Here is a 24,552-nt window from a genome sequence, read left to right on the forward strand (position 1 = left end):
GTTGATGAGGACATCATCCAAATGCCTCTTGAACACTCGCAGAAGTCCATTCCAGCATCTGACCACCCTCACATAACAAGTTTTGTCCTGACATCTGGTCCAACCCTCTCCAGCACAGCCATGCCATTCTCACACACCCAGCCATCGGTCGCTAGGGAGCAGCGCCTACCTCTGCGCTTCCTCCCCTTCCTAAAATACGGTGGTCCAGGTTTCCTCACCCTCTCCTCACAGGACATGCCCTCCAGCCCTTTTACCAGCTTTGCTGCCCTCCTCTGGATGCTTTCATTTTTATACTGGGGAGCCCGGAACTGCACGCAATAGCCAAGGTGAGGCTGCACCACCTCTAAATACAGCAGGGTCAGGGGAAGTTAAAAATACTCCTGCAAATAGTTTTTTGCTTCATAAGGCTAAACAAAGCCAGCCATGACATTAATGTCTTTCATAAAAAAAAAAAAAAAAGTAGGAGATACCATCTTCACATACACAACTCAAACAGGGAACAGAAGAAAAGTTACACATTTTGGAGGGGAAGAAGTATATTAGTTCTAGTTCAGGTGTAGCACTGTGCATGAGTATTTCAAAGAGTAATCTGAAAAACCATTGGACATACGGAAAAATGCTCGGAAAGTAGCCACTTCTTGCAGCAGTAAGCTCTAATGGATTAGTTAGAACGACATTGTAATGCTTTTTATAAAACCCTTTATCTTTTATAACCTCTTTATGAGCTTTTTTGTGCTAAGCTGGAAATATCCAGACATCCCTACTGTTTATGGAAGCAATGACAGACCTGCCAAGTTCCCCGTCCTCCATTCTCAATTGCTGATTATCAAGAATGGAGGCCACAATATTGAAGAAGCAATGTGTATTTATATCTCTTTGGCAGAAAGATCCCTTTTGAATGAACTCTCATGTTTCCCAGTTAGAGATGGATGCAAAGAGGAGCTGAGGACCTTCAAGTTTTAAATACAAAGGAGACAAAAACTCAATTTAGTAACAAAGACAACTTTTCCCTGTTTTGGGACATCTAAATGGACTGAAGTGCCAGAAGATGATTTAGGGTGTTGGCAGGAGATTTCTTGGAAAGAAAATGTTGGCAGCACCTTCCAGACTGGAGTCTGTTCCAGTGAGGCTGCATGTACGTATGTGGCTGTCCAGGCACGTATGTTAAGGTGTGCACAGCACCCTGCTGGGCTGTGCACAGGACGACAAGGCTGCGACACACCAATGGCAGGTGGCTGAGCATCTGGAGTCAGTAGCCCCCACAACAATAATACCTGCACATGAAAACCTGACCCATCAGAGAAGACAGGCACCTGTATTTACACTACACCTATATAACGCTACTCATGGCTGAAAATGTAAATTCCTTTATTAAGCTCAGCACAAGTTGTGCACTGTGCAGCTTTCGTACATTGTGCTTAGCACCAAGTTTTGCACAATCTTTGGCCTTGAAACTAGCTGGAAAATGAGGAAGAAATGGCTAGAACCTCTGGAGAAGAACAGCTCTGCAAAGGCGCAGGAGCTCAGTGAACCTCCTTGGCATACATCTACCAGCCGACTCCCCACTTACCCAGGCCAAGACCAGCCAGAAGACGAAGCCTCCACCTGCAGCAGCCTGGCAGCTCTGTCGCTGCAAGACAGCCAGAAATGCTGAAAGTCAAATAAGAAAACTGTACCAGAAGTTAATCCTTTGAGTGCGAGGCACTCTGAAAGACCTGGTCTGTCAGTCAGCTGGGGCCAGGGTGGAAGAAGGCCCCGGTGAGAGAAGAGAAATGGAGAAAAGCAACTTTCAGTTACATCCTTACAGATGAGATCTCTCACTGTGAAATTTCCAAGATAAAGCATAGCACAGCGCTTCCCTGGGGGCAGAAGGCAGTCACCGTGACTTTATCAAGTAACTAGTTATAATTTTCATGCAAATAACAAGAATAATCAAATGACTATCACAGCTGTGTCAGCCTGAAGAAAATAACATCACCGGGCTGATCAAAGCAAGCAGCTGACCGCACAGACAGCACGTTCAAGATGGTATCTGTCCTTTTGCAACTCGTTCGCTTTGGTGTGAGCTAAAAATAATAAAAAAAGTTACCTCTGAGGCTGCTTGTAACTGACTGAGCACAACAGCCTTCCACAAGCACCCACCACAGTTACCGGTCAGCATCCAAGGGGTCACAGGCCCGCGCACCCAGGTTTTGTTCATTTTCACTCAGTCTTTGCTGGCACAGAAGTACAAGCAGAATGCATTTGCCATTCCTCAAGGCAAGGCACCAGACAGGTCTGTGTGCTGAGGAATGGATGAAGCAGCTGAACAAATGAGGACAAGATCAAACAATCAGCAAGGCTTGTTTGGTTTTTGTGTGTTTGCTCCCCCCCACACACACTTTTTTTTTTTTTTTTTTTAAAAAAAAGGCAGAGGTGTTCTCATCTCTTTCGTTAAGCCTCAGGATAGCATCACACAACTGAGTTTGCTGCCCTGGTTTATTACTGTTTTACCTGTAAAAACTCCATCTTTCCAAACAGCTCATGGCTGGGGTGATTTTGCTGGATGCTGTGATTTTAACACAAAGCTCATAGGACATGAATCATCTTTTGCACTACTTAATATATATTCAATTTATCTGAAATACTGGGTCAAAAATTATTGGTCCACATACAGGGAATAATTGCATGCTGCTTACTTCTTTGAGAAGCCAATCTAAAACCAACGTAATGAATTTGACGACAGGGAAATTCAGACAGCTAATAAAAATTTACCCTTAAGGAAATAAGTGCCATAAGTAACGCACACTTTGCTTTCCATCTATTGCATAAATTAAAGGTCACACACTTAACTCATACAAACTAAATGATTTTTTCTGATAATTAACTTTATACAGCATATGTTACAGCACTGGGGTGGGCCTGCAATGATAAAAATCAGGAACTTGAAATGAAATCACACATTTTTTCCAGCTATGGTTGCAATCATTGTGTCCATTGCCCAGAAGGAAAACATTTTCTAAAAGGGTCCTCTTCACTGGGAGCTAACTGGATTGCCACTGATTTGCACATTAAAAGGTTCAGGATGAACAGAGATGTGCTTGTGGGTTCGTACTGGACAGTTCTCAGGGAAAGCCGTGTCTGCTGCCTCACTGCCTGTGTAAGGCCGTTCACTGCTAATGTCATTTAAACTCTCTATGTCTGGGCAAAAGATGCACAATACTTTTTTTTTTATCAGAACTTGATCTAATCCCGTTGAAGAGAGATTCTATTTCATTCAAACAGGCACTGTTCATATCAGACCAACATATCTAATAATTAAACACTTAAGTTTTTGCACGAAAAGCAGAGGATTATTAGAAAATAATTAGGCATTAAATACTGCCAGCGCAGAAGAGAATGTGTGAAAAATCAGTATTCAGGAATGAATCAGAACTTGTTGCAATTTTCCATAAATGTGTTTCTGGGTGGGTGGCTGAAATCAAGCTTTAATATTTTCGGTGACCTTTTCACTTCTTCATCAAAAGTATTATTCATTGACCAGAGTTACCTAGCCAAAGGAAACAGGTTGAATAAATTTTCCTAAATCTTTTACATCTCTATAGTATGTTTGACTTAGCTTTTTATTATTGTTAGTGCTGGATTACTTGTTCTGTATTTTATACCAAGCTTCCTATCTTCTAGAGAAAGAATGGCTTGGTACAGCATTGCTACAAAGCTACATGGGTCAGATCGTCAGAACCTCTGCAAGGTGAGAGAAAGCCAGGTTGCATTTATTTTGCCCTACATTTCAAGGATTACTGATTGACAGGCCCAATGCTTACGAATAATAATAATATCACTGAGCCTTTTTGTGTTTGACTAATCATTGTTTTCCCTGTCTAATAACAGGATGCAGTTGATATGGAAGACTTAATAGCATAAAACCATAGTGACCTTCCCCACCTGAGAAGACGGTGAGGAAAGTGACAGCTGATAAACACAGAGCAACTGGGAGAATGCTCCAGCCATTTCATCTCCAGACACATCTGCCATAATAATCAGGGTAACAACGAACTCGGACTTGACGACAATCCCCCACTCCCAATTCTCCCCCTTCCTTCCGCAGCATTTCATCTCGCCGTTCCTAATACTTGGGGAAAGAAGCAATTTGCACTTTCTGTCCTGGTGATGCGCTCCGAGACTCCCTTAACACAGCCCCAAGCACCTCGACCACTGAATCATCTCAGATCTGGATGGTAAAGCAGATATCCATGTACAAGTACATTTTCATCTAGATGTTGACAGTGTTAGAGGCACTGTTTCCTGCCACCTCCCTAAAATTGCTGTTAATACTCTCCTCACACCGCAGCAGCTCATGCCCTGAATGAAGCATCGCTGCTCCTGCTCAGCCCTGAATAGCTGTACGTGGCATTTTCCAAACACAAGCTGCAAGCACGTTTAAGGAAATGCCTTTTCCCCTACCTGCTATTTCAGATACAGTAATCAATAACAAAAATTGTAAAGGCAACTGATACTTAGGACATGAAGAACTACTAAATCTGAAGAAAATCCTGTAGTACATACATATATTACCCCTCTTTTTATTTATATGAAGCTGAACTGTTCTCAAAGTAGCTTATATCTGCAAGAAGAGTTTATACAGGGAGATATAAAACACCTTGATTTGAGTCAAGGAACAGAAAGGGCATAAAACAAGCAAAGAGTTCCCTCCATGAACTTCTACAGCTGCTGGTGAGCCCTACAGTGGCTGAGAACAGTATTTCAAGGCAAAACCCAAAATATCTGCCCAACATCCTTCAGTGCAGGTAGTTTTGCTAGGGATAGACTTGTGGATCTGCATTTGACTTGGGGTTAGGGACTCACTAAAAAAAATTCAATCTAAGTAAATCAGCATAAAGCAGAGCAGTACAGTGAAGGACACTGAAGTACAGTGAAGGACATTTTTTGCCACAGAGGATAGTTTGGGTTGGATGGGACCTTAAAGCCCACCTAATTCCAACCCCTGCCATGGGCAGGGACCCCTCTCCACCAGCCCAGGTTGCTCCAAGCCCCATCCAGCCTGGCCCTGGGCACCTCCAAGGATAGGGCATCCACAGCTTCTCCGGGCAGCCAGTTCCAGTGCCTCGCCACCCTCTGATTAAAGAATTTCTTCCTAATAACTAATCTAAAGCTCCCCTCTTTTAGTTTAAAGCCATTACATTTGTTTTGGGGGAAGAAAAGAAAGAGGTGCTCTTTTTTAAATCTCAAATGGCTAACAGCTAATCAGTACTGCCTTCTGAATCAAAATATTTCTCATGGTGAGAACGTATGGTAATCAGACAGATCACCACATGGCATGTGCGTTCACTTATGGAAGTGGAGATAAGTTAATTCCATACGCATTTAATTTGAATTACGATGGATTCAGGCTGAGCTGAGCAAAACCTAAACCAAAAGGTGTACTGCACACAGTCATAGCCTTTTGGTATTTAAGCTTTCCTGAAGATACCTTGTATAGCTGAATACATACATACAGGTCTTTTATTTATTTATTTTAATATATCATCTGCTTTAGCTCTCAGTATCTCTGCTCTAAAGGAGTAAAGCAGGCAACTAAAGGATAGGAGACTCCTGCCCTGTTCTTCAGTGGAGCTGATGGAGCAAACAAAACCCACCCACCACCAGGAGTCACAACAACTCCCGGCTTGAGCTACAGATCGAGCAGGGCTCTTCCAGTAAGACGGGTCCCAGCAAGCTGCTTGGAAGTTATTTACTTATTTATACTCGGGTTCTGCTTGGACAGATGACATTTTAATCTCAAAACTGGAAAGAAATACTACCAGGTAAAGAAAAGGGGAAGGAATTACCATCCACCGACTAGGTGGATTTGGACGGATTGAGAGGAGATGTCTCACAGGAGCTTAGATCCAATCAGCACGCCAGAGGATTTTGTGGGATAGGTTTTCTCTTACGCGGCGAAGCAGGCTTCCATTCAGTCTCTGCAAACTGCTTTCTATTTCCCGACCGTTACTGCTACGAGCGATAAGTTCAGTTCAGGGCAAGCCACTAAAAGCAATGCTGGCCAGCCCAATCACCTTCTCTTTTTCTGCAGTAATTGCCTTACCTGCATAATCGAAAGTCAACTAGTCTCCTACTAATGGAGAAAGTGAAGCTTAAAGCTAATTTTTTGTATCTAAACCGCTGCATATAGACAGTTTTAGGCTGGATTTTCAGCAGTCCGCCCCATAGCTTCCTCTAAAGTCAGAATTTCAATGGTGGTCAATTTGGGAGAAAACGACCGAAAAACTACTCACGCTGGCAATAATTAAAATTGGTCAATACGTCTTCTAACGACAAAAGGAATATCCACAGCTTTGGAGAATATCTAATTTTCATAGCCTTGATCCATTGATGAGGGAACTGGGGAACCAGCAGAGGTAAGTAAACCAAAGAGAGCAGCAGCTGCATTAGCAGCAAGGATTTGTTCAGAGACCTGAGACACCACCCTCGGCATCTCACCTTCCTTTTTATAGCCACCATGGCTGTACCTGCTTGAGCACATTGTGCGTGTAAGGATGAGATGGTAATGAAGGACGGACAAGCCTTTTAACCAAATTGCCTTGGCAGCAAGTCTGCAATTTTCACACAGCTCATTAGTGGTGACTTTTTATGGAAATGTATGCTGAAACAAAACCAAACGCATCTAACAACTACATGTTCTGCAAATAGATTCCTTGATTGAAAAGAAATGGCTCTATTATATGCAAAAGAAAAAAGGAGCAAAAAGGGAGGAAAATGAAGGTCTGTCAGGAAAGAAACAAGATCAGAGTCCTTCACAAGGTACCTTCATGCTGCTGTGCCGACACTTCAAGGTACCGACTCTCAACACCTGCCACCTGCACAGGCAGGTACGGCAACACAGAACTCGCAAGTGCATCTCAAGCACAAATAGCCCTCGAGTCCGAAATGCCAGGAAAACAAAAGCAATACTAAATCTTGCAAATTCTTTTGTGTTTTCTGCTCATCCAAACATCCATCTCTAAAATGGACTGATCCACAGAGCAGCTGCAGTGCGATGGGAGAAGCAGCAGGACCTCCTTGACAGCGAAGTGTCCCCGTATTGTAGCTGGGCAAGTGTCACTTGATGTTTGTTTAGATGCTTAATGCTGGATCCTATTTGCAAAGCATTATTTCTGCTCTCCTGCGTCTGCACTGATTGATCTCATTTGCATATGCAAATCAAATGCCAATATGAGACACTTAATATTCCCTCAACTTCATTTAGTGCTGCAGCAGCATGGGTCAATATCTCACTCCATCCCCCAGTACGTGGGGAGGGGAGGGGAGGGCTCTCGCTGAGTCAGCAAATGCTAATAAGCTTTGCCGCTTTCAAGTCTTAAAATCAATTAGTAGTAAATTAAGGCAGACTTGCTGGGAGCTCATTTAAGTAATAAAAATCTTTTGTATAGCTAAAGAGAAAAGAACAGGAAGGTTGGTTTTTCCCTCCCTGGTTCCCTTGGGAGGTGTTTTAATCAGAAGTCATAATGGAAAGCAATGCATCTGCCGCAATGTTTATTGAGATGGGGATCTGCTCTGCCATTTTTGCTGGCTGCAGAGGTAAGGCAGTAACGATATTCAGAAAACACCCAATCCTTATTGCAAATTTTTATTACTGAGCTTGGACATAGTTAAACTCAATGAACGGGGTCATATCCTGCCCTTGAACAACATTAACGTACCCAGAAAGAGGAACTGAGAGGGGCACATCCACATCCAGCCCTCTGCCCTGTATTCCAGACACCCAGCCCACACTGCAGCGGCACTCTGCTTGTGTTGATGCTTACAGAGCAGTCACTGGGCTGTCACAGCACCAAACATCCCACCGCGTCCCACGGGCTCTCTATTATTAACACCACAAGTCTCCTGGAGCAAGCGCTGCATGGCAAGGTGCATCAGCAGCTTCAGCAGCCCCAAAAAGCCCCAGCCTGCAGCCTCAGACCTCATCTGCCCCAGCAGAGAGCCTGAGCCCCCCCCACCCAAGCCCCTGGCTCACCTCCCTGTGCTGACGGGTGCTCAGCACCACCAAGTCAGGAATTGTCACCAGGGACTGCACCAAGCAGACCCACTGAAACCACAGCTAACCAACTGAGGACCTGGCGCAGCGCTGCTCCAGCACAGGCTCGCCCCATCCTGCTGGCAGAGGAGGCGCAGGCAGGAGGCCCGATGGCACTGAGGCCGAAGGCACATCCTCTCCCTCCCATGCAGCTCCCGCAAGGCTCCAGGGCCCAGAGCTTGCTGCTCTGTCGAGCTGCCACTACAGATGGCACGGGCCATGCACGTACCTGACCTTGCAGCAATCACGAGAGGCTCTCGTTATTCAGAGCTGAGCCGCACCCCAGCTGGCAGCAGAGCTAATTTCAGCTCTCCGCACCAGGAGGTATTCGCACCTGAACGCTGCCCACGCCTAAAGAGAAGCGCCCCTCGTCACGCTTCCCAGGGAAACGGTGGCTATCACAGCTGTTTACATCTATTTCTTCATTTTCCGATCGAGATTTTTTTGTTTGAGCGCCTGACCACCTGATGTGGCACCGCACCCGAACACTGCAAGGGGCAAACTCCTGGCTTGTTGGCTTCATTGTACTTCAAATTTATTGGACATCATCCGCAAGCATCAGACTGAGCAGCACCTCCACGGGTTCCTGCCATGGCTGTGAAAAATAACAGTCACCACTGTCATGCCAGGTCTCCATTCACCTCCCTTTCAAGGCTGAAATGCCACTGATGACTCGAGTAAGTTTCTGACATGAGAACAGTTTCATCCACATAACGAAAAGGTGTAAGTAGAAATTGGTAACTGGAAATAAATAGCAAAATTAGGGTTTACAAACCAGCTTGAGATTTCAGGTAGCTTTTTGCCCTTTGGAAGTTGTTTATAAAGTTCGCCTAAGGTACCAAATTCTGAAGTTTTTTGTGTGTTACCCAAAAAGAATAAACGCCTGCCACGTCCTTCAGAGCTGGCGCAGGCCGGCAGCGAGGGGTGGCGAGAGGCAGGGGCAGGCACCGGGGGCACTCCGGGACAGGGCTCAGCCAACTGCCGCCGACCCGCCGGGCGTTTTGCTATTTCTCTCTCCAATTTTGCACTCCCCAATCCACCCACGTGACTGCGCGGAACAGCTGACTGTGCAAAAATCTATTGTTTCAAGATGCATATGGTACATTAAGTGAAACAGGAGCTGCACGTTGTGAACAGCTGATGATAAACAGGGACACAGCTACGGAGTTGAGAAATTCTGGAAAAACTCCAAAAAGGAGCCATAAAAAAAAATCTGAAACCATATGATATGGAAACCCATTGCCAACCAATTTTTTTTGCATAACATAGAAAACGCTTAATTGGAGACAAAAAAAAAGAATCCAATGCTATGCTTTAAGTCTAATTATACAACTACTGCTCTTCCAGACGCTGGGCTGTGTAAAACAATGCTGTCAGTCAATATTATTGACAACAGCGCATTGCCTTACTGCCTACTGGGGGTCTCGCTTTATCATGTAGTCCCGATATTAACACTTTGCAGGCAGGAAGCAAACCAGAACGCCCCGTGCTGCCTGAATAGCTGCAGGGTTTGGCACAGCTCTGACAGCGCTCCCCGTATGCAATCCTAAGAGCAACGTTAGGAGCCCTACGAGGAGCACGGCGAGCGCGGCGTCCTCCTGCTCCTCACCTCCCCGCCGCGCTCCTTCCCAGCCAAGCCGTGCCAGGCGCCCAGGCGCAGAGGAGCAGGCACGAAGCTGCTGCAGGGCTCTGCTGCGCTTTAACCACTTAGCACCAAGCAGTGCCACTGCGTCACTGCCTCCTTCAGCAAGGCTCGAGCTTTTTCTGCTTCCTTCCAATTTATTGCTTCTTGACAAGCAGCAGTGACAAGGAAAGGGATAACACCTATTTTCTGTTCCTATCCTTTCTCTCTTGCATGATGTTCATTATGATCGATCACACTTCTTAAAGTGATTATTATCTATTATCTGTTGAGGTGGATTGGGACATTTCAGACAGGAATATCAACACCCAAATATGTTTTCTGGAATTTTTGCTTTGTTGTTAAGCAGTTCATTTACAGCCATTTGGAAACAGCAGCGTGACCCAAAACAACTTATCCATGAACCCACTAAGAATAAATATTGCTAAAAAGTGCATGGAGCCAGCACAGCCAATTTAGGATCTCAGCTGCTGATTTCTTGGCTGCCTTGAATGCTCTAAGCAAGTTACTGCAGCAAAATAAACTCTAACATAACAATTTTTGAATTAGAGTAAGATGAGAACTCCTGGGTCATCTGTTACTGTCCTCTGCTATTTCATTGCTTCTCCATATGGTGGGCTACACACAAAAATTAACACAAATTATTTTTAAAATGGATTAGCTGAACTGCATTCAAACCTTGGATAGGTACTTAATTCAGAATTAAAACACTAATTCCATTTAGTTTAATTCACTTTGGAAGAGAATTAGCTCTGGAGCTGCCTTTCCCCTCTGACAGCAGTCACCGCGTGCTGCAGCCGAAGTACCCAGCCCTGCCCAAACCGTGCAGCCTTCCTCTGCCAGCCCCGACCTGGGCTGTGCCTGGAGCAGGGGCCCTGCTGGGCTGCTGCTGCCCACTGGTCCTTCCAAAAGCAAAAATCACCACAAGCTACAGCCATCTGGTCCCCAGAACCAGAAAAAGTACTGAATTTGTAACTGCATCTCTCATTCATGGCACTTCCCTACAAATTTGCTGATGCGGTTTGCAGCAGTATTCAAGTAACGACTCCCATGGTCTCCTGGAACACACTTGGGAAGTGCCGGTCGGTCCTGGAGCCCCAGCCACACCTGCCCTACAGAAGCACCGCCAGTGCACTCCTTCCACCTGCTCCTTACAGGACTCCAAGACATTAACAATCAAGATTTAAACACTTCGGGAAGGTTTTTAGGTTCTGCAGTCCTACAACACAACGGTTGGGAAGTTTTCCAAAATTTAAATTAATTTTGAACAAATTAAAGAAATGATGTGATGAGTACTGCAATCCTCACTTTTTTAATCATCAATGCGATATAACTAATTCCATCAACATGTTTTCAGAAGAGCAGCAGCATTTGGTACCAGCATCACAGGAGATGCTGGTGTTCAAACGACTGCTCCTGGACAGGAAGATGAAGTGTAGCCTGGTTTTCCTGTTTGCAAACTAGAGACAGATGAAAGATGCTGGAAGGAACAACCCAGCTATGCATGTCTGCTGCAATCATCTGCCGTCAATTAGTTTAAAACAGTAACGAACATCTCATAAACAGCGTTAAAACCTCTTTGAGACGAAGGGGCATTTTGAACCCGCTGTTTCAGTGTTGGCACCTTCAGAGAAACACCATTTTATGGCTTCCCACACTGTTCTTCTCCATAGCTTTATCTCTACAAACCATGAGGACTACAAACTTTTTTTTTTAATTAAAACTTTGATTCCAAAGCAAGCTCTTTAATAATGAAAAGTAATAGTGTGGATTCAGCATAGAACCCTGGCTATGTACACATTTAGGAACCGTTTCACCAGTTAAAGCCACCACTGAAGCAGTACATCAAGCGCTACAGTCTAACACTGCTCCAATCTAAGAAAGCAGAGTGCTGTGCTAACCTGAAATGTAGAAAACATTTCAAAACAACAAAATGCATCTGTCTAAATAGGAAAACAGCACAAATATGACACTATCAGTTTGCATTTAGCATCATCTTAGCACTCAAACTTCTTATACATCCTTTAACAGTCACAGCGTTGTACCTGAAGCTAAAGAAACCACCTACAAAGGAAAACAAGGGTTAACCCGTACTTTGCTGCAAGATTCATGTTCATTTGCCTAGGTCTGAAAAAAGAGAAAAGCATCAATCCAGTAAATTTACCCCGAGCCCCGTATGTCTCAGACTATGATTTAGGTACTGAGAGAATTGGGACCCAGCTGGAGGTCTAAGTGAACCCAATACAGCATTCGCTCAGAAGGCAAATTGGCGTAAAAAGTACATTTAGTTATAGCTTTAAAAATTTTAGCCTATTCAGTACTAGCCTGGCAGTTCTGAAATTTATTTACCCAGATGGAGAACACGCTTTGAGCAGGCACCGGACAAGCATGAGTCACCCTGCCATCACCGCCCAGCCCACAAAGGCAGCGTGGCCACGCCATCTGTGGGCTGCTCCCCGCTGCTTTACCACCCCTTCCTTCGCTACCTCCAAGCCTTAAAGGCTCTCTAGTTCCCTGTAACTCTGACCCTTCAGTGCCATCTGCAACCAAGCAGAACAGAAGCACCTAACCCGCTACTGAGGAACTTACTTGCAGCTGGTGAATCCTATCTGAACCATCTGAGCCCAAGTTCTACTTGAGGCACAAGCAAAGTGGAGCCAAATTTTTCAGAAACTCTTCCCAGAGTTTTGTGTTAAAGACTCGTTTTCTAAAAAAAGGATTTGGGCACCAAATGCCTCCACCTCAGTCTTTGAAAAATGAGATCATCATTTCCCAGTTTATCAGAGGACTTCCAAAAACTGCACATTCCCCAAGACCCTAGGTAATGTAAGAAAAAAATTTGGATTTATATATTTATTAAGGACACTGCTGGTCTTAATCACAATCGGAAGCTATTTGGACAGCCATTTCTGCAAAGATCTTGAATATTCCTCCATTAACTGGGCAACTGTTACTGTAAAGTCAAATTACAGCTGGGAAAACGGAGACATGAAGCAGTTTCACTTGTGCAGTGACAACACATCCACAGAGCAAGAGTCAGGAAACGTTCAGGTTGAGCAAAAGCAATGGGCAAAGATGGACAGGAACCAGTTTTTAATTGTATTATCTAAATATGTATGCATAATTCCACAAACAACCCTCTAAAGAATGAGATATTTGTGCTTGAGAAAGAGGAGGGTATTTATTATGAAGGAAAACAGTACCATTTACTTGGGGTTGTTTCTCTCTGTATTTAAACGCTTCTAATTTCTTAAAATAAGCAGTGTTCTTCTAGGCATAATTGTTTCTTTTCAATCAGGCACTTAGTGTTTGCAGCTATCAAATTTGTTGCAGCTGTAATCAAACACGATGTCTTGGGAAGGAAAATTTTCACCTACTGTTCAATCTTGGTGCATTACACAGCGCAGTTTTGCAGCCAAGGAGCCCGGAGATCTTAATGAACATTAGTTCATTCTATCTGGACCTGAATATCCTGAATTTCTAACTGAACTTTGCTTTTGGAAAAAAAATAAAGGTCTTAAAACAGCATCTATCCTCTTTTTTTTTTTCCCCTTGCCTGCTTGGTTTTGCTCACATCCACCAGGGCACCACATCTGGATGCCGGGCTCAGAGGTTGCTGCACTCTTCTCCTGCACCCGGCCCGGAACATCCAGCACTCACCCCACTGCGACCCGTGCTCCTGCCACGTCTAACGCCTTCAACCTCTGCAGGTATTGTAATGCAGAGCATCAGTCAAAACAGAAAAGCTTACTGCAAGATATTCAGGCATTGAGTGCTTGCTTCATGTTCAATAAACACCCCAAGAAGGACCTGTAGAGCCTCGAAGAGTCCAAAGGTTCGTTAAGCTCATCTCAGCGTTTTACAGCATCGCTCCTGCACCATGTACATTCAAGACTAGTTTGGGTATCTCTCCTTGAAAAATAGCAAGGGATTTAAACCCTCAGTACTAAAATGAGGCAGCCAAGGGGTAATGGCTTACAAATAATAATACAATTTTATTTTATACTTGTATTAATAAGCTAAAAAAACACCCTTTATTCATCATGAACTGTTATTAGTATTATTGAGGAAGCGATGCGGAATTTATATCAATTTCCTCATATTGTAAAAGACTTGACCAATTTATTTTAAATGTCAACTTACTGTGTATTCATCAGGTGTGTGGCAGCAGTGATTGTAATTAATTTCACACTGTAATCTAGACATGTGCCTTAATATTAGCTTCGCACATCTTTCAGGGGTAGCAATAAATGGAAGCATTGGTCATTTTTGGTCACCAAGTCTCCAGGAATATTTTTCACAAGACAAGAGAGTCAAGATTCACGTCCTAGTAAAATTCATACTCAGATTATTTATAGCCGCCTACTTCGAAATTCTCCTGCAGTTGAAATGAAATGCAAGACTCTCCACAACAGCTGGTTGGGAATTTTGAGAATAATTTAGTCACAAAAGGAAAAAATCACATAGACTGAGGGTGAACAAGGCTAATTGTGAAATCGTAGTGAATTCCAGGGGCAGTTTAGTAGGAAAAAAAAAATCACAAATTTGTGACTGCTATAGGCATGAAAGCACTTAATTTAAATATTTTCTAAAACATATGTTCTGAAGTAGAGCTTAATAAGAACTGCTTATGTTTTGTAAAAGAATCTCTGAAAATATTCTTCTAACCCAAGTATTTTCTTTAAATGGAAAAAAAAAAAATCTCTGCTTTCACTTCAGTGAGACAAATCTGACATTTTCTCATTCCCAGTCATCCTACAGTAGTTGCCCCCGCTCCTTTCCAGATGATCCACTGAACTACAGCTATTTCTGGCAACCTAGTCATGTCTCCTCTCCTTAAATGTGAGACTGCCGTAGCTTCTCCCACATTCACCACGCCACACAGAAGCTCCTGAATGCTGTCTGTGCATTCATGAATGCAAAGTCATAGCAGCGCGTATGACAAGGAGCCATTCTGGCCTTATTTTGCATGAGAACTGGGAACCCAGACCTCACAACTAACAGGAGATCATGCAGAACATCTGCGTCAGAGCTGGGATGAGAAGTTAGGTCTCCAAAGCTGTGACCAAGTGCCTTTAACTCAGAGATTCTGCACACACACCCCAAAATTATACCTTCTGAAGCGGTTGTTTCCGTTCATCATGAGATGGCTGTGCTGGGGAAAGATCACATCAGCCTTTCTGTTCGCTGTCAGTACTGTCTTCCATAGCAGAATAAACGTATACAAGCCCCCTAATATTTACTGAGCTTTGAAACAATACTCGGCATCTACAGAAAAATCACACAAAAAAAAAAAGACTGCAGAACATGAAGAATCAGACGATGAAAATGGACAGAAACAAGCTGGCAACACATAGCAAGCTAAATAAAGGAAGATGAGGAAGTCAGAGCACAAGAGCATTAAGGAAGATCTAGCAGCAATGCACAAGCACCTATAAAAAAAGTCAGAAAACTGCACGCTCATGAAGGAAGCATCCCAGCACAGCAGCCCTGGAGCTGGCTTTTCCCCAAATTCTAGTGCTCCTTTGGCATCAAACCTATGTGGGGCTTACAAAAAGCTCCGCAGACTTCCAGAAACTCAATTTGCCTGTGTTCTTACAGCATCTCTAAATGTTTTCACTGCGGAAACGTTTTTAAAAGGATCTGCCACGAATGCATGAAAGTGTTCCTTTTTTAGTAAGTGAAATGTATACCTTCAGTGTATCCAGAAACAACCATAAATGAATAAACGTACATAAATATGAGTAGGTATCCGTGTTTTTTTCAAGAAATTGCTTCTAAGTGGTTTTATCATGCACACCTCATACTAACTAAATAAATTAGGAAGATCTTAGCTTAGATAAAGCCAACCTCACTTTCTGTACTGCCCAGAAGACCAGGGTAGAGCAGACGTCAGTTTAAGTGCAATGGTTTCGTATCACTTTGGTGCCCTGATGTACATATTTCCTTCCTGACTTCCTTTAAAAAGGTTTCGGAGATCTTTTGTTCCAATTTTAAAATTCTGCTTCTTTTGGTGCATTTCCCAGTGATTGCTTAAGGGGAGGAGAATAATGAACCTGCTTTGATAGCAGATCATAAAGGAGCCATTTACCACAAGGACTCTGATGCATTGTTCTGTCTTTAAACATGAATTATCGAATCACAAGCTATTCACTGAGTTGGAGATTACCAATGAACTGAAACAGCATTGCAGCAGCAGCATGTGCCTCTGATCAAAGCCACACTTATCTCCTCCTTTACTCCGAGTTAACAAAATCCAAATAGCAAGTACCTTGTTTTGAGGAAGGTGCAGAGCTGCACTTTCAGCAAGCCTCCATCTCTGAAAGTAAAGCTTTAATTTATAACAGTGCTCTGTGTCACTCAGTGGTTATATATTTTTTTGTATTTTATTTTTTTTTCCCGCCGGAAACGCACTTGGTTATCTGCTTTAAAGCCTCCTTACCATCAAACTTCAGGTAATTTAAAACACGTGACTGAAGGGTAGCCCTGGAGCAAGCCTGTGTACGAGATTACCTTCTGAATCAAGGTGCTGCAGAAAGCCAGGGACTCAGCACGAAGGTACCGAAAGAAGAAAGGAGAACACAGCTCTACGAAAATTGAAGTCCTATACATTTATCCCTCTGAAGTGGCCAGGTAAATCTTAGAACAATCTTATTGGTTCTCAACCACCAGTAACGTTCAAAGCATTAGGGGGAACAGGGATGTGACCCTCATTCTTCTGATGTTCCCAGCGCATTTATTTTCATCAAATGTCTCTACCACAACCTCTAGAGTGACAGGGGAGCAAAAATACTTGTTACCGACTCCATAGCGAAGTGACCCATCCGACAGTTTGGCTTTTGCTAAAATTACACAGCCAATAAACATCACAAGACATGCAGAAGGGCCAGTATGTTGGGGAGGCAAGGAATTTATATTCGGTAAAAATAGAGTTTCCATAGAAAAGTTTTGCACAATTCTGACTTTATGTTAAAACTTTGGCACAGAAGCATGGCTGGAAATGCCTGGGCAATAAGGGATTGATTGGAGAAACCAGGCTAGTACAGCAGGGAGTCATACAAAGAAGTGTACAAAAAACTGTGTGCAACTAAATGCCAAAAAAATCAATTCTCAAAGTCAAGGAAGTACAAAAACAGCTGTGTCCTCTATCACACAGTTTGAGATCCATGTACTGTCATGGTTATCAGGCATAATGATTGACATTTCTAGCAGAGGTTCTGCAAATGGGATGGGATCCATTTGTCCTCACTGTGCTGCTGTGCTCACCTAAGCTGACAGCTGCCACACACCACCAGCCAAGAGCATCCCCAGCAGACATTTGCCCTGTGAACAAACAGAGCTTGGTCTCCAACTGAGATGAACAACTTCAGCACCATTGCCTAGCCACAGCGAACACCTGCTAAAAACACCGATCACTTAAATAAAAACATCCTCGTGCCACTGCTGCCTCAAGGCAGAGCAGAGCTTTTAAATGCCCTCTAATTTCTGATTAAACAGAATTCTCCTGAACCTGAACAATTGTCAAGTGCAGAAAACTGAGAGACTACATCATCATCTAAATGAAGGCATCTACTTGGTTTAATGCATTGGGTAATTGGCCAGTAGGACTCATTACCAAAAGCTATCATTAAGGCTAAGAACTTCTTAGGATTCCAAAGAAAAACATTTACATGGGTAGAGACAACATTCAAGGCTCAATAATTAACGGAAACGTAACTCAAATTTAAACATGGTTAACCTGTCATTTGCCCAGCACCACCAGCTCATATCACAATCACGTTCTCTCTTCTAGTACAAACAGTTCTTTCACGTATTTGAAAACTTCCAGTAACAGAGGTCCAAAATTTTTTGAAGGTACCAAGCCTTCACCTCCACAACCACCAAACGCTGCATATTATTTATTACAAGAGACACAGGCCGTGAATTTAAATACTATGAAAGGAAGGTGCAGGGAAAAAAATGACAAGCAAGGAGAATGTTAAGAAAAATGCAGCATCTCCGGGCTCCCTGTGCACCGCTCTGTACTCCCCAGTAGCTCAGCTGTAAATTCCAGTGGCTGCACAGGGTTCAGTGTTTGCTGTAATCTTGTGGATTCCATTGTCAAATTCCACACTACGCTCCTGTCTCGGTCACTCTCGCTGTTGGAGTAAGCTTTTACAGACATTTTGAGCGCAGATGCTAAGGGGAAAAGTACATTCACACCCTTGTAAGGGATCAGTGATTTGAATTCTGAAAAAAAGAGGATCAAACTGCATTTGAACCAGACGCTTCTGTCCTGGACTGAGTGTCTGCTTATCTCCATATATCACATCATACCATAAGAGAGTGCAAATACGATTCAAGACAGTTACTGAACTGGGCAGACTTACCTTCATAGTTTGCCTGGAAGCCTTGAGCACTGACCGCATAATCACTCACAAGCCATAAGGACAGCACAACCCCTGTACTCACAATAGGAGCAGGCAGCTGGAAACCCGTTAACCTGAAAGAAATCAAGAGGAAGATTACACTCACCATTGCTGCCTTTGATCTGCCAGCAAAACAACGAGTGGGGGGCAGCTGCCACTTTGGACAATGCAGCACAGCCTGAAAGAGTTAGGGGGATCTTCAGAGCTGGAGAAACCAGACTGAGAATAGAATATCGAATAGTTCACTTGGAAGGAACCTGCAAAGATCGAGTCCAACTATTAAAGAGCTTTTTGACAAATGCTGGGCAAACCCATCCTGGGCTTGTAATGCCTTCTGGCTTATCAGAGTATCTACTACATGCATTTCTTCATTGACCATGTTTTTAGCCATTTTATCTGCTTCACACCTTGTTCATTTAATGTCTGTTTGGCAGTACCCAGCTGCAAACCCCTGCTCTGGTCTCAGAGCTGTCACTGAGCCCTTTGGAATAACAGGCCTTATCCGTGAAGTGGGAGCAATGTTTAAGGCTGCCAAGTGAGCCCGAGACATCATTCAGTAATGTTTGAAACACATTTTGAGAACCTAGGAGTAAAGATTCTGCAGCACTGCACAAACTATGTTACAGCAAACAATCCAAAATAGCAGAAGAGAGCAGACAATAAAACTGACGTTACCAATTAATTAAATCCCATCAGGGTGGCTGCTTTCATTGAGTATATGTTCTGTGGTTTTGCAATGTTTTGAATCTTGTTTCTGGAAATCCTCCCCTCCCTGTCTGACACTACAAGAACAATCCCAGAGATGACACTTTTTCATCCGGTGGCCTAATATCTAACAGGTACCACAGAAAGATCATAATCCTTAACTCTCTTTAATCACTGAGGAAATCAAAGCTCAGAGAGATTAATTTATTTGCACAAGATGACCAAACAAAAGAAGAACTGTAGAAAAAGGTGACAAGACTATTTACTAGACCAGAGACAGAACTGCACAAACACAGGCCACCTTTTTTTGGTCTCTCCCCCAGCCCCTTGCAGACTCACAGATAAATTGCAACTGTTAATTTTATTAAAAACATTACAAAACTTTTTATTTTTTATTTTTTTTTTGTAAACTAGCCTTATTAGATCCCAGACACCAAATCCCTGTTACTATATTGACACAGCCAATGTACATTTCTCACAAACAATTACAGTTTTATAACTTATAATCCATCTCCTCATGCTTGGCTAAGGTGATTTACATAATAGGTTTACATAAGAAGCTTGTTGTTTTTTTTTCTTTTAAAGCAGTCTGATTAAATTCTTGCCTGCTGTTATCAAGGACAGATTCACACCCAATCCCCAATGCCCGATAACCACACTGAAACCAGGACTTTTACAAAAACGTAGAAGGAGCAGTGACTGATGGAACTCACTGCCACGTGGTACTGTTCGACACCAGGAGTATTCAAAAGTTGGATCATGACCAACACAAGAAGTATAGTAAAAATGGTTACTGTAAGAGAGAAAGCTTAATGATTCTTACACACATATGCAGTTGCTCATCCCACTCTTCTTACACACCAGTTAGTCTTTCTTAAAGAGAAGGCAAAAGATCCCTAGTGATGGACTACTCCTTAGGAAATACCTGCAAATATGTATTTCATTTGAAGTTATCTCCTTTCCTCCTGTATTACACTGAATGAAAAAAAAAAAAAAAAGTACTCAACAAAAACAACTCCTCAGTTTCTGGGGCCACCATCCTCTCTGCCCACAGGCCCACTGCAAGCTCCAGCTCAAGCACTTTCTCCTTAAGTTTGCCATCAGCCCCCTGGCAACTTCCAGAGACAGTAAGTGAACTTCCCTTCCTTCACTGTTCTAACTCTACTCCTAATTTCATAAACTTAAATATTATGTCAAATAGATTGAACTACCCGACTCATGAAAGCTGACATGCTCTGCCTGAGAACCTTATTAAAGCAAAATTTTCAGTTATCAGCAAAATTCATGCAGTTGCCAATGATGGCAGTCACGACTTAAATGTCAAGGAAGTACTTACCAGCTCTCAGCATAAAAGCCATTGTCTATACAAGTTGAAAGAACAATTGCTCCTGTTCATTCAAAATAAAAGATTCCAAGATTCTTTTTTGCTAGGATTCACACAGGTTTTACTGTGCACAGAACTGAGAAAGAGTGCCATAGTTTTCAATTTATTTTGCAATTTAATTAAAATGTCTTATTGAGACCCTCACATACTCAAAAAAATCCAGGAAACACACGGACCAATTTTAATAAAAACATACAGGGACAACAAAATCTTTTTTTCCCCCCCAGCTTATCACCACATACTGCTTTATCATTATCCAAGAATTAGTTACCAGAAGTCTGTGCTTTCTATTTCCAAAGGAGATCTCTTCTCTGTGAACTAAGTTTTTGCATCAGAGATTCTGTTCACAGGATGTACTAGTAAGACCCCACTTCACAGATGTTGATTTTAATTCAGGGCAACATTTACATGTCTGCTTACCTGAAAGCAAGTGCACATGTCCCATAGGAGTCAATGGGAATTATGTGCTACCTGAAACAAAATTGCCCTTAAGCATATATTCGTACTTTCTAGTTACAGGGCCTTGAAAGGGAAGCATGGCCTGTGCATAAGGGCATGAAATGACAGCAGAGGTTTGATCTCAGTCTTCTACAGATCCCATACTGACTGAACAGACAATTTTTACAGGAACCTCTGGGCTTCCAGAAACTCTAAAAATTAATAAACAAACCCAACCAGCTCTCCAAGCCCTTAACTTCGCATGTGTGTTTGCATCCATCTAGTATCCCTGGAACGGCCAGCAGGAGATGGGCTGCCTGTTGGCACAGAAGGCGATCAAACACCATGTCTTGCCCTTCAAATCTAACAGCCTGCTGCCCACAAAATAAATGAAAACGCCCACATTAGTGCTAAAACTAAACTTATTCAGAAAGAAGCAAGGAATACTCAACAGTTAAGATATCTATATGGCAACGCCTACCTTCTCTGCTATGGATTTCCCTGTCTTCTGCACCACTCATGCTATGGAATTAATTCCAGCCGTTCTCCACTAGAGCAGAGGTTTGATCTCAGTCTTTCTACAGACTGCAGCAGCTGCAGTCCAAATACAAGTCATGCTTTTCCTCTTCTTAAACCTTCAACCAACACACACACAACTGCAGTTTCTCCTTTCTGATGTCCTCACCTTCTCCAAGCAAGAGAGCAGGCAATATTCTCTTGAGGAAACTGTAATTTAATTTAACAAGGCCTGTAAAACCTCAGCACACCCGTTCCAAAGAGCCAGGAACAGCCAAGCGTGGCAGGACACCCTGCCTCATTTTGACCTGGCTGCTAAACTGTCCTCAACGCCTTCCTCCCTAAATCTGCAGCCCAGGCAAATTTAAAGCATGGGCATCAACATGATTGCTGAGAGAATATGAAATCATTCCCAAACAGCCTCATACATGAAACAGTAATTCTGATATCACTGTTATTTAGTGTAGCAATAAAAAAAAGATGTATACGCTAATGAGAAAGAAAAGCAGCAAACTCCATTCCTTGTTTTTATTAAGGGCCATAACAAGAAGGTGAGGGCAGTAATAACAGCACGAATAATCATCTTCCATTTCTTCTGTACCTCTGGCCAAATGGATTATTGAGTGATTATCCCCTTAAGTTGCTTGGGGCCAACACTGATTGTGTGAGATTTCAATGTGTTTTTCATTGGCTTAATTCTGTTCCTACTGTGAGGAACCAAACTAAACCAGTGCCAGAAATACCACTTCATAAGCTTGCCCTTGCATCACAGCACAGCAAAATCAATATACCAAAACAAATCAAAACAGAAATCTCCCATCTCTAAGCACATCCTTCCTCGCGCTTTGCCCCGGGTTTGCCCCAGACATTGCCAGACACTGCGCGTGTACCACTCGTACCGCCGCCTCACACAACGGCTGGGCTAGAACCGAGGGCAGGCCCGAGGCCTCGCAGTGCCGCTCGCCGGGAGCCCAGCGGCTTCCCCCACAGCACAGTGTCATCGTGCCCCATGCCACCACAGCCTTCCCGAGGGAAACTCGTCCCATCTGCCCACCCACGGAGGTGAACGCCACACACAGGCCCCCCGACTGCTCTGCTCGGCAGGTTCGGCCTGCGGCCGAGCGCTCCTTCTGCCCCGAAGTCACAGCCGGGACAGGCCGCCTCAGCCCCTTTCCAGCCACTCTCCTCCACCCGCTGCACGCTGCCGTCCCCCTCCATCAGGTACAGTGCTATCATACACTGCGACACAGGCTCCCATTTTGGAGTGCAGGTGCTGTAATTAAAACAGAGCACATTATTTTTCTGGTAGGATGCCCACCATCAGCTCAGACAGCAATCAAAATAGTTATTGCAGCTGGCAATCCAGCAGCCTTTAAAGCATAAATGCTGGAGAAGTGTCTCAGAACATCTAATGAAAACGCATTGGATTGCATCGTTTAACCCCGCATTAAATTACACTACATCATACTTCAGTGACTTTTTCCTGCATGTAATTTAAAGGCACCTATCAGCGAAAATTTCCCAAACAAACCACTCTTTTCACCACATACAGTCAAAAAGACCTGGTTCCATAAGGGCTGCTCTGGCAGTCCTTACTATGCCAGGGCAATTTTCAAGCAAAGTCAGGTGTAAGAGTGTTAAGGAAATACCACCTCGGAGTGCGAGCTGCTCTTTGGGAAACAAAGCCTGGAATCACCAGCCAAGTCCTCTCACACTATAATTCCTGCTAGCAAGGCAGCAAACCGAAGCAGTCATTTGAAAGGTGCGTTCATGAAGTGTTAGACCAATCCATTACCAGCTGGAGCCAACAGAAAGAGCCCAAAAGCTTACAATCAACTTTGAATCAAATTTTGTGTCTTACTCAGCTAGACAGTTGGCTGACATGCACACAGGAATAGGAGAGAGACTATCCATATGTTCAATCTCTCCTCTGAAAAAACGGGTATAAGATGAGCAGTATTTAATTAATATTTGCAACTTTCTCAATCTTGATGAAAAGAATGTGCCCGCATTGTACTCCAGTTGCTGCGAGAACACCTTCAGAATTGTATGCTTAAAAACTAAAATCTTAAGGGAACTGGAAACATAGCCCCATGTACTGGTGGTCATTAACAGATGCCCTCCCCAAGGCTGCTTCATGGGCTATATGTCAAGAAGACAGAAGAACAGATGCAAGAGATCAGGGAATTTATCCACTACAACCCTTCCCGTTTCAGACCTCATTCTAAGTAGATTTTTTTCTTTAGAAACAGTTGTGGCTGTGGGGGTGAAGTAATTGGGGTGGGGTGGGGGAATAAACAGCATCTTGTCATTTCTACTAATACCTGAGTTTTACAAACCATCTTTCATCCCTTAATTAATTTCTGCATATTTGTCGTCAATTTTTCTCCCTTCCTCTTCATATTTCTTTATTAAATCAAGCAGCAATTACATTAAGATGTTATTGTTTTAGATAACGTATGGACAGAATAACTGGTACCATGAATGTTTTAATTAATCACCCAGAAAACAAGCAGAGCGTAATCCAAGCATACTTTCAGCTCTTGCATGCTGCGGACACACAGAAGTCCCTTCTCCAAGGCAGAACTCACTGGCATTACTTGGACCATTCTCAGCTCTGAAATGATGCGGTGAACCAAAAGGATCTCAGCTTAAAGTGATACTGTAATAACATACAACCAGTTTCAGTTCACACTTACACTTATTCAAATTGTAGGAATGATTTATGCATAAAACCAAGCTGCTCTTCTTTTGGAGTCAAGCTCCAAAGAGGTCCTGAGCACGTATCTCCAGAGGCATGCTGTGACCAGCAGTACCAGGAACTCTGCGTAAATTCTCTGTTCACATTTCACAAAGCAACTCCAAGGTACTTCGCTGCCAACTGACACGTCCCATTTTATTCCATGCTATTTTCCAAACATCCTCTCTGCCCAGCTGGTTGATAATTAAGTTGCTTTTAAAATACTATCATCAGTTCACTCCGTCTGATACATTACTGTGTATTTTTCTTACCAAGCCAGTAACAATCACATCCCTTAAACTCATCCAGTGACACATGTTGTGCCTGGATTTTTTCAGAAAGTTTATTTACCCTTTGCTAACAGCCCTCAATCTAACATCATCCAATCAAGCCCACGTGCCAGTGCGACTTAAGAATGGACTGCATTTTCTTCCCTTCTCCAAGCCAAGTATAATTCATCAAGCCACAAGAGTCCTTTGCTTACCTCTCTGACACTGACAAAGGCTTCATTAACTAACACAGTCTCTAGGGACAGTCACAGGGCTCATAAATTCCAGCCTAGATGGATTTCTTTGCTCATTTAAAATGGGTTTTGGGTCAATTCCCTCTAGAAAAGTGTTATTTATAGGGCCTAAAGCCTCCACA

The 24,552-nt window shown here is 43.2% G+C and overlaps 1 protein-coding gene across 21 annotated transcripts in view; it reads right to left on the reverse strand.

The window, feature by feature from the left end:
- Nucleotides 1-24,552, reverse strand: part of CSMD2 (CUB and Sushi multiple domains 2) — a 337,680-nt gene that overhangs the window by 238,522 nt on the left and 74,606 nt on the right. For all 21 annotated transcript variants that reach the window (XR_013941772.1, XM_080566779.1, XM_080566782.1 and 18 more), the window contains one exon: nt 18,086-18,198. Coding sequence is in view for 20 of the 21 variants with exons in the window: in XM_080566779.1 (XP_080422905.1) it covers nt 18,086-18,198 (113 nt within the window). In the remaining variant the exon portion in view is untranslated. The remainder of the gene's footprint in view (nt 1-18,085; nt 18,199-24,552) is intronic.

Source organism: Anser brachyrhynchus, assembly GCF_964034855.1.
Source record: "Anser brachyrhynchus genome assembly, chromosome: 24".
Classification (NCBI taxonomy): Eukaryota; Metazoa; Chordata; class Aves; order Anseriformes; family Anatidae; genus Anser; species Anser brachyrhynchus.